This window comes from Natator depressus, chromosome 6, assembly GCF_965152275.1.
Source record: "Natator depressus isolate rNatDep1 chromosome 6, rNatDep2.hap1, whole genome shotgun sequence".
NCBI lineage: Eukaryota > Metazoa > Chordata > Testudines > Cheloniidae > Natator > Natator depressus.
The window spans coordinates 48,148,386-48,159,857 of NC_134239.1; the positions used below are offsets into that span (position 1 = coordinate 48,148,386).

General features: G+C 42.8%; 1 protein-coding gene across 2 annotated transcripts in view; it reads right to left on the reverse strand.

Annotated features, from left to right (window-relative positions):
* Positions 1-1,173: 1,173 nt before the first annotated feature.
* DHCR7 (7-dehydrocholesterol reductase) overlaps positions 1,174-11,472 on the reverse strand; it is a 36,511-nt gene continuing 26,212 nt past the window's right edge. Inside the window, exon 8 of one of the 2 annotated variants that reach the window (XM_074955212.1) lies at positions 1,174-2,660. In XM_074955212.1, the coding sequence (XP_074811313.1) occupies positions 2,610-2,660 (51 nt within the window). In that variant the 3' untranslated portion in view covers positions 1,174-2,609. Of the gene's footprint in view, positions 2,661-8,193; positions 9,520-11,472 lie in introns of those variants that run through there. The other variant, XM_074955213.1, reaches the window with a different exon arrangement.

Sequence of the window (11,472 nt, forward strand, 5' to 3'; positions counted from 1 at the left end):
TCTCAGTGCAGAATGATGATGTTGTCTACCAAAGAACTATTAAAGAATGGCAAAGAAACTAGGGAGCTACTTCACTGTAGCTGAGTGACCCAGGCTGTAAAACTTGGAAATGTGTTTTTTAACAAAAGGATAAGATATAGGAATGAGGCACCGGGGTAAAGAAACACTGAGTGAATATAGAATTAAAAAATGAAGTTTTAAATAATAACACCACATATCTCAGAAGAACTGACACGTTTGTGGCAAAGAAAGTGTTCCTAAGCCTGTGGACATTTTTTTGCTGCAATGCAAGTGAACTCATTGGGGGGAAAGAGCCATGTTTCCAAGGCAGTTAGCATTAATGGCAACATTAGTGCTGAGATCAAGCAACTCAAACTCCAGTAGAACATGTCAGCTATAAACTAAATCACTGCAGTAAACAGCAAAAGCCACATCCTGTCCTCATATCCATACATGTAACCCTACTGTGGTGTGGAAGGCAGAATTTGGACCTGGAAGTACAGAATGCTAATGATCTGCTACCTTTGTATTCTACAAATTGGAGCATGATCCTGCAATTCCTCAGCATATTAAACTCTCAGTGATTTCAACAGGTATTCCATCTATGAAGTGTATATTGGCCATAGCCATTAATTTGTTTGTACCTTTACTATATGCAGTGTTGTTGTAAATGTATCAGTCCCAGGATATTAGAGAGACAAAGTGGGTGAGGTACTATCTTTTTGTCTCTGTCACCAACAGAAGTTAGTCCAATAAAAGATAGTACCTCACTCATCTTGTCTCTTTGTACCTTTACTGGCATTTAATTAACCCAAGCTTGGATTTTTGCACCTTTTGTAAAAAGAATGTCAGTTTCTAGCTGTTCTATTGTTAAGCTCCAGACACTTGTTTTAATTAATACATTTATTTTTGGCTTTGATTTACTGTATACTGCTATTTTATATACGGGGTTAAACACATTTACTGTAACATGCTGGCAAAGTTGATACTAGACCTATTCGCCATGGCCATTTCAGCTGCTTTGATCATTTGATCCCCATGGCCATTTCAGCTGCCATTAGTGCTTTGATCACTAGTGACACACAAGGTAGTGGGACTTGTCAATTTTTTTGACAAGCAAACAACAAAGCAACTGTGACATACTTTTAAGTTTGATTTTCCTCAGCTACCATAAGTTGTTTTTTTTTCTTTGGCTGGATTCTCCTTATTGGTTTTGATGTTATTGCTCTTCTTCATTTGATAGCAGTGACTGACAAATTTGTGCTGCAGCCTACTGTTTTGACAATTATTTATGACATCACTTGCCTGGAGGGAATTAACCCTTTACCCTCAGGAGTCAGGATATTTGCCTTATGACTGAGATAATACAAACCTTACAACTAGAGCTGTGCAAGAGTTATTACATTGTACACACATTTTTTGCCATTTTTATTTGGGGTGATTTCCTATTCCTGTTTTATTTTTATGTGAATTGGCTACTTTCACATTGAAATATTTAAAAAAATCTAATGCACACTCAGCCAAAAACATGAATGGAAAAATATTTCATGAGAATTATCAAGTGATGGTCCAGGTACACTTCAGCAAATCACTAAAGAAAGGATGTGCCATTCCAAGAAAAAAAAATCTAGTAATTAATGTAGTAGGTAACTAGACAGTAGGATTCTAAACATAACAGATGTAAGTTACATTGCAATATCAGAACATCTTCCTCAGAACTAAAATCATCTATTACCTTGAAGAGGAAAAGCCTTGTTTATACATGACTCGAAGTGGAAAAGGCTCATTTGTACATGACCTGCAGCTTTTGAAAAGGAAATAAACCACTACACAGCCAAATATTACTTGGAATTAGTGTAAGAATGTATTTTCCAGAAACCAAGACAGTTACTTCTCATTGCTTTGTTGAAAAAGGACAGTCACATTTCAAGATGCTTTGTGTCATTCTGACAACATTCCACCTAATAAGGTCATGTTATTTGCTATGGGTGAAATGCTGACCCTGCTAAGTCAATGGCAAAGCTCCCATTGACTTCAATGGGGCCAGCATTTCACCACACGTTACATTTTCCTTATTGCACCTGCATTTTTCTTATAAATGATTCAACTCATTGCATAACATATATTAACCTGTTGCAGATTTTGAACAGATAAATATGTTTCCCTAACCCAGTGCATTATCTTCTCTCTCAGGCCCAGATTCACAGGTCCATCCTTGGTCAGCAAACCACGTTAGTAGGTGCTTTAGTTTTAAGCATGGGTTGATGTTCCATTGGAATCAGTGGGGACTTCAGCACATGTTTAAAGCATCTGGTTAAGGGCCTCATTGAAAAGCAAATTCAGAGCACATTGAAGTAAATGGTAGTCTTCCAATTGGCTTGAATGGGCTTTGACCTCACAAGTGTTTTGATGAATAAGAGTCAACTTAAGCACGTGTTTACCTGCTCTGCTGAACTGGGGGTCCAATACCACTAACAATCACATGCAACCCCCACCACAAAAACCTGCTATCCACCATTATTTCGTTTTTACATTTGAGTTAGTTTCCATTTTGTGAGATCAATACTGTATTTTCCCCCAAGAATCTGTGTGCTGTGAAGAAGACTTGCTCATCCTGGTCTGGTTAGGTCATACCTCCCAATATGCAAGTCTGACAGAACCTACAAAAGAAAAAAAAAGTCACATTTATGAACTAAAACTAGTATAAAGCTCAGACATATGAACACCACCTATAAAATGGTTGCCAGCCCTTCAGGACTTACATTCAGCAGAAATTTTCCTATCTTTGCAGTCTTCAAAACTCCACGTTTCAGGATCTTGTGAGATTATACTAAAAACCATGGGCCAAATTCTGTGCTCAGTAAAACCTCTGTAAAAATGGGAGTTTTTGAGCATTCCATATTGGTGAATGACACAATAAATACTCCAAAACAGAGAACTGATACTGATTGTTAACAGACAGCATTAGTTGCTTTGGGGGAAAAAAAGCTTTAAAAGGTCACTGGGTTAATAAATGAGAGAACAAATAATGTAGATTTTCCTCAGTATTTTCAAATTCCTTATTACCGTTCACAAGGTTTCAATACACATAAGTAGCATTGAATAAAAAAGTAAAGAAATCGATGAGGTCAAACATCTTTTTTTTAAACAGAGGGAAACAAAATCAAAGGCCCTGGCTTCTGGGAAAGAGACTAAAAGAATAATTCAGTTTTCTAACAAAAGCAAGTAATATTGGCTATTACTGCTGCTTGACTCATGCACAAAAGGTGTCTTGCAAAGAATTATTTTTTAAAAATAGGAATTGACACACTAGGTCTGACAAAAGTCCATCTAGTCCAGTGTCTTGTTTCCAACAGTGGCCAGTACAGGTGCTTCAGAAGAAGGCATAAGAATCCTGCATTAGCAGATGTGGGACAATCTACCCCGAACCATAGGTCTCATCCTGATAGTTAGAGATTGTTTTTTTAAACTGTAAAGCACAAGTTATAGTATCTTTTCCAACATTTTTGTTATAATTAATTATTACTTTGGGTGTTCTAGATATCCATATAAATGTCTACTCCCTTTTTGAATCTTGTTAAATTGGCCTCAACAACTTCTTGTGCAGTGAGTTCCACAGTTTAATCACATGCTATGTGGAAATCTATTTCCTTTGATCAGTTTTCAGTTCTCACCTTTTAATTTCATTGCATGCTTTCCGGTTCTTGTGTTATGAAACAGGGAGAGTGGAAGTTCCTCATCTACTTTCTCTCAACCACATTATCATGTCCCTTCTTATGTGTCTCCTTTCTGAGCTAAGCACTCCCTGTCTTTTCAGTCTCTCTTCATATGACTTTGATCATTCTTTTCATCCATTTTTGAACCCCCGTCTAGTTTTGCAACACCTTTTTAGAGATGGGGTGACCAGTACTGTACATTTAATTTAGACTAAGCTTGGGCTTTTTTATTTGGGCTTTATAGTGTAAAAGTAAGACCTTAGATTTTTTTAAACCTTAAATCTCAGATGATAAGTATTGTAAACTCTCTCATGCTTTTTAAAAACAAAAAAATGAGAGAGAAAAAACACTCAAGCTAAATATCCCTTCATAATTTAATTGGTTCTCCAGTTGCCATACGATAGGGAAGACCTGCATTTGTCATGTGAAAAACAAGCAGCGTTTTTTGTTTTGTTTTGTTTTTCTGACAAACACCGTTCAGGCCTTCCCTGTAGAAAAATAAAAAGCACCAACCCAATTTTATTTTCTTGTACAGGCCACCTATAACTCACTCTGATAATGTATATTTTCTGGCAACCCTGTCTATCGGTTAAATGGTAGCAGCACATGATCACAACTGTGCATGCTAACTTACAGCAGAAAATGTTTTTGGCTGCCACCAAGTGACAAGAGTGTGAAATGCCATGCTGTAATTTGGACTACACTTTACAAATAGAATTGAATCAAATCCATGGACTGTATTGGATAAATAGAATGCCTTAAAATAATCAGTCACATTATATTCCAAACACAATGCTTCACACTAGTCTCTATGCTGCTTTGAGATACAGATTTTATGATATAATTGTACATTTTTATAACATTTAAAACGTAAACTATGTACAGAATGCCCCAATCTTGAGTTCAAGTCAGCAAAGTCTGATCTAAAGAAATCATATTGAATTATAATTATTCTCTAAGGGCTACAATGTGATACCCTTTCTCATGCTGAATAGTATCTGATACTACAAATAGCCCCTTTGAAATCAAGTGAATTAAAGCTGTTTCTCCTGCTTTAGAAACCTGCTGTTGGCAGATGGGTACTTTTCTTCCTCTAATCTCTTAATCTAGGGTCCACGAGAAGACCTCTCTTCCCCTCCCCTACTTATAAAATGGATATTGATGAACTGCAAAAAGTACATGCAATCGTTCTATTAATATTATTAGGAAAAAATAGCTGACCTCCTGGGATAAGACAGTCTGAAACAATGTTAGCCAGCTATGCCCCGGTTCTGCACAGGCGCTTGTCTTTACGCATAGTGAATAGTCCCATAGAAGTCAGTATATTAAAATGTTGTGCTAGTCACTTAATATTTGGTAAACATCAAGATTCTTTTCACTCCAGGTAATTATCAGAAGCATTGTCACTATAGTTTGATTTTCATCTCAACATAAATCAAAACCATTTTATGCATATACTGATCCAGTTCCTGATTTCTCTTTGGAATACTACAGGGGTATATTTCTCCAGGTGAAAAGGGAACACCGCCTGCTCGCCATTAACAAAAAACAATCTTGGGGCCAACTTTTTTTTTTTTACAGAGGCTTCCACCAAAACCTATATTTGTTTGTGTCTACTGGAATACAACGTCACACACATTCCCCTGCAGTGACTGCTACCCACCAACAGTGACATTGCTCAGTCTGAGAGAAATGCCAAAAAATCATTAACTTTTTAAAAGTTTCAGCTTTAAACACCGATATGTTAGTCAAATAACATTTGCTTACAGCATCCTTTTTGACTATGTATTTTAAGACATCTCTTTCATACTTCTCCAAGAGTCATATGCTCTTGAGAAATATCAACCTGACTGGAATTAGTTAGGTTAGCCAAATGTAGCTATACAGATCCATGTGTACAGGCAACTAAGTAAGTGTGCAAGCTCTTATCTATGTACCATAAGCAGTGCTTAATTTGTGTCAGAGCTTGCCAGGGCTGAGCCCGGCACCTCTAAACTTGGCAGTTCATAGCCCCAGCACCTCTTGGCTTGCTGTGTCAGATATGAAAGTAAAAAAAAATTGCTTGAGCTCCAGCAGCTCATTCATTACAAATTAAGCACTGACCATAAAGTGGAAGGTAAATAAAATCCATCAGGAAAACTGATGGGGAGGGAAGGAAGAACCAGAATCTAACAGTTCTATAATAAGTACCACCTTAATGTGGGACAGGTTGTGAAACCCTTACATAAATGATTCTGTTCACTGCAGTGGAATTACTCATGTGAGTAACTGCCAGTGTAAGTATTGCTGCTGGGGCAATGGGACTGTCTGCAGAGTTAAGTATTACTCAGCGAGACTAATGGTGACAGAACGTGGATCAAAAGACGAGAGAGGCAGATGACAAGTGTTTAGACACTGTGGTGAGAGATGCTATAGAAAACAATTAGACAGGCAAAACTTGATCCAACAGAGCTTGATTAACAAGTATTCAGAAAGGACTCAGCAAATTGGAGCTTAAATGGTTTTGCTGACAATACCTTCCCTTCCTCTGATTGGCCCCGGTGCTCAAATTATGGAGGAGCTTTTGCCCCTTTGTGACTTCTAGGGGCTTCCCCACTTTTCACTTATACAAAGGTGCTAGGAGGGCTGTGTTTTAGCCCCCTTACTTCTCCCTGCATGGCTAGCTGCAGAGCCAGGAGCTGCAGGGAGAACAGCAGCAGGTGCTGCCACCCATGGCTTGTGGGGGCATGATGGGGGTGGAGCTGGCTAGCTGTGAGGGGCTGGTCTCTGATTAGAGGGGGAAGCTGCAAGAGCGATCAAGGGCCCAGGCACTGCCAAGGGGGTGCTTCTATGATGAGCTGCATGCCATTTTAGGTTGGTTCACCCACCACTACCCCAACCATGTGCTCTGACTCCGTCAATGGAGAGGGAGGCAACATGGAAGCAGGTTTTGGGGTCAAGGAAGATGATGATGATGAGGTTGTAGATAGCTCACAGCAAGCAAGCGGAGAAACTGGTTTTCCCGACAGCCAGGAACTGTTTCTCACCCTGGACCTACAGCGAGTACCCCCCGAACCCACCCAAGGCTGCCTCCCAGACCCTCCAGGTGGAGAAGAGACCTCTGGTGAGTGTACCTTTTTAAATAGTATACATGGTTTAAAAGCAAGTGTGTTTAATGATTAATTTGCCCTGGCATTCACGGCCAGTACAACTACTGGAAAAGTCTGTTAATGTGTCTGGGGATGGAGCGGAAATCCTCCAGGGACATCTTCATAAAGCTCTCCTGGATGTACTCCCAAAGCCTTTGCAAAAGGTTTCTGGGGAGGGCAGCCTTATTCCGTCCACCATGGTAGGACACTCTACCATGCCGGGCCAGTGGCACGTAGTCGGGAATCATTGCAGAACAAAGCATTGCAGCGTATGTTTGCTGGCGTTCAAACAACATCCATTCTTTATCTCTCTGTGTTATCCTCAGGAGAGTGATATCATTCATGGTCATCTGGTTGAACTAGGGTGCTTTTCTTAAGGGGACATTCAGAGGTGCCTGTTCCTGCTAGGTTGTTTGCCTGTGGCTGAACAGAAATGTTTCTCGCTATTAGCCACGTGGTGGGGGGAGGGGTTATCCACACACTGGCAAAATGCGACCTTGTAACGAAAGCACATGTGCTATGTATGTAATGTTAACAGCAAGGTTTACTGTGAAAGAGTGTACCCATTGTTCTATAAAATGTGTCTTTTTAAATACCACTGTCCCTTTTCTTTTCTCCACCAGCTGCGTGTGCTTCAAGGATCACAGGATCTTCTCCTTCCCAGAGGTGAGCGAAGATTAGAAGGCAAACAAAATGCACTCGCGATGAAATGTTCTCTGACCTCATGCTGTCCTCCCACACTGACAGAGCACAGACGAATGCGTGGAGGCAGAAAATGTCAGAGTGCAGGAAAGCACAAAATGAATGCGAGGAGAAGTGGCGGGCTGAAGAGAGTAAGGGGTGGACTGAAGATGATAGGTGGCGGCAGCGTGATGAGAGGAGGCAGGATTCAATGCTGAGGCTGCTGGAGGATCAAACTAATATGCTCCAGCATATGGTTGAGCTGCAGGAAAGGCAGCTGGAGCACAGACTGCTACTACAGCCCCTGTGTAACCAACCGCCCTCTTCCCCAAGTTCCATAGCCTTCTCACCCAGATGCCCAAGAACGCAGTGGGGGGGCCTCTGGCCACCCAGCCACTCCACCCAGAGGATTGCCCAAGCAACAGAAGGCTGGCATTCAATAAGTTTTGAAATGCAGTGTGGCCTTGTCCTTCCCTCCTCCACCACCCCTCCCTGGCTACCTTGGCAGTTATCCCCCTATTTGTGCGATGCATTAAGAAAGAATGCATGAATGTGAAGCAACAATGACTTTATTGCCTCTGCAAGCGGTGATCGAAGGAGGGGAGGGGAGGGGAGGGTGGTTAACTTACAGGGAAGTAGAGTGAACCAAGGGGCAGGGGGTTCATCAAGGAGAAACAAACAGAACTTTCACACCGTAGCCTGGCCAGTCATGAAACTGGTTTTCAAAGCTTCTCTGATGCACACCGCGCCCTGTGGTGGTCTTCTAAACACCCTGGTGTCTGGCTGCGCGTAACCAGCGGCCAGACAATTTGCCTCAACCTTCCACCCCGCCATAAATGTCTCCCCCTTACTCTCACAGATATCGTGGAGTGCACAGCAAGCAGTAATAACAATGGGAATATTGGTTTCGCTGAGGTCTAAGTGAGTCAGTAAACTGCGCCAGCGTGCTTTTAAATGTCCAAATGCACATTCTACCACCATTCTGCACTTGCTCAGTCTGTAGTTGAACAGCTCCTGACTACTGTCCAGGCTGCCTGTGTATGGCTTCATGAGCCATGGCATTAAGGGGTAGGCTGGATCCCCAAGGATAACTATAGGCATTTCAACATCCCCAATGGTTATTTTCTGGTCTGGGAATAAAGTCCCTTCCTGCAGCTTTTGAAACAGACCAGAGTTTCTGAAGATGCGAGCGTCATGTACCTTTCCCGGCCATCCCACATTGATGTTGGTGAAACGTCCCTTGTGATCCATCAGCGCTTGCAGAACTATTGAAAAGTACCCCTTGCGGTTTATGTACTCGCCGGCTTGGTGCTCCGGTGCCAAGATAGGGATATGGGTTCTGTCTATGGCCCCACCACAGTTAGGGAATCCCATTGCAGCAAAGCCATCCACTATGACCTGCACATTTCCCAGGGTCACTACCCTTGATATCAACAGATTGTTGATTGCGTTGGCTACTTGCATCACACAGCCCCCACAGCAGATTTGCCCACTCCAAATTGATTCCTGACTGACAGGTAGCTGTCTGGCATTGCAAGCTTCCACAGGGCTATTGCCACTCGCTTCTCAACTGTGAGGGCTGCTCTCATCTTGGTATTCTGGTGCTTCAGGGTAGGGGAAAGCAAGTCACAAAGTTCCATGAAAGTGCCCTTACACTTGCGAAAGTTTTGCAGCCACTGGGAATCGTCCCAGACCTGTAACACTATGCGGTCCCACCAGTCTGTGCTTGTTTCCGGGCCCAGAATTGGCATTCCACGGCATAAACCTGCCCCATTAGCACCATGATGACCTCATTGCCAGGGCCCGTGCTTTGAGAGAAGTCTGTGTCCATGTCCTCATCATTCTCATCACCACGCTGACGTCGCCTACTAGCCTAGTTTCGCTTTGTCAGGTTCTGGTGCTGCATATACTGCTGGATAAAGCATGTGGTGTTTAATGTGCTCCTAATTGCCAAAGTGATCTCAGCAGGCTCCATGCTTGCCGTGGTATGGCGTCTGCAAGGAAAAAAGGCACGGAACGATTGTCTGCCATTGGTCTAACAGAGGGAGGGGTGACTAACGACAGGGCTTACGGGGTGACATGGCTTACAGGGTTGGCTTACATGGAATTAAAATCAACAAAGGGGGTGGCTTTACATCAAGGAGAAACAAAAACAACTGTCATACAGAATGGGCCCCCTCAAGGATTGAGCACAAAACCCTGGATTTAGCAGGCCAATGCTCAACCCACTGAGCTATCCCTCCCCCCACTATTCCAGGCAGGACTGAGTCTCCATTAAACTTTTCAAGACCTCACCAAAATGATTGTTGGCCGTTGATTTCACGGAGGGAGGGAGGGGGAGTAAATGAATACAAAACAAATCTGATCTATTTCTTGTTTTGATCCACTCCATCTATCTTTTACATCTTTGGCTGGCAGCAGATGGTGCAGTAGGACTGCTAGCCATCCTCATCTCCTGGCTGCTCGCCAGAAGATGGTACAATACGACTGCCGGCAAGACTAAAGAGAATGACCTGGTTGAGTCACTTCTATTTCAGTCCCTGCACCCATGTCTGCCCAGGCGCTCCTGACCGACCTTACCGAGGCGGCCAAGAGCACCTAGGACATGATGACAATGGTTATCAGGCCTATTGCACCGTCTGCTGCCACAAGACAATGAACTGCTGCTGTGTAGCAATGCAGTACCACGTCTGCCAGCACCCAGGAGACGTACGGTGACAGTGAGCTGAGTGGGCTCCATGCTTGCTGTGATATGGCATCTGCACGGGTAACCCAGAAAAAGCACGAAACAATTGTCTGCCGTTGCTTTCACGGGAGGGAGGGAGGGCCTGACAACATGTACCCAGAACCACCCGCGACAATGTTTTTGCCCCATTTGGCATTGGGATCTCAACCCAGAATTCTAATGGGCAGCCGAGACTGTGGGATAGCTACCCACAGTACAACGCTCCAGAAGTCGACGCTAGCCTTGATACTGTAGAAGCACTCTGACGAGTTAATACGCTTAATGCACTTAGAGCATTTTGTGTGGAGACACACACAATCGACTATATAAAAATGATTTCTAAAAAACCGACTTCTATAAATTCGACCTAATTTCATAGTGTAGACATACCCTTAGAGGCTCCCTAATAACAGACAATACACCCATTAAATGGTTGCAAGTGATGAAGGACGTGAATTCTCACATTATTCGGTGGTATTTGGCACTGCAACTATGTGCCTTTCCTGTGAGACACTAACAGGGTTCTCAGTACCAGAATGAAGACTTCTTTTCCCAGGATAAGGGGCTGAGATTGGGCCCTTGGGGTCATTCTGTGGGTGGGAGGGTGTGATGGGGGTCTCTCAAGTTGTCTTTGCCCCTTGCTAGAGGTATCATTGCCCTAATACTCCCTCATCAAGGAAAATTGAATCAGGCTACCAACAAGGTAGTCCTAGAGGAAATAGGCCTAGAGGAAATACTGACAGATCAAGAGCTAGCGGGCCAGTTAAGAACACTCGACTGCCTCTTCTCAGTAGCGGAGTTGGGTGAGAGAGGAGGAGTGGCTCAGTGCTAGCCTTGACCCAGGCCAGGGTCTTGCCTTTAAATGCTGAAACTAAGCACTTTCCTTTGATTGTTTTCTTCATTTAAAGGCACTGACATCCAGTTCTGAGTTTTGTTACTCAAGTGTTTAGACTGATGCCAAGCTTACCCTATGCCCAGCGGATGACCTAAAATTTATGGGCTAAGGCTGGGAGTGCCTATTATACCAAGCTTGGCCCTACAGTGGCGGCTATGGAGCAACCCAACCTCCCACTGTAAACATCAGTAAAAGCACAGGCAAGTTTAATGACTTAATATTTCACAACAATAATTTTTATTATCACTTTTGCGTTACTATTGCAGTCTCTCCTCTACACCAGATTGCAAAGCCACCGTCTCCTCATTTAAATCCCTCACCAAGATT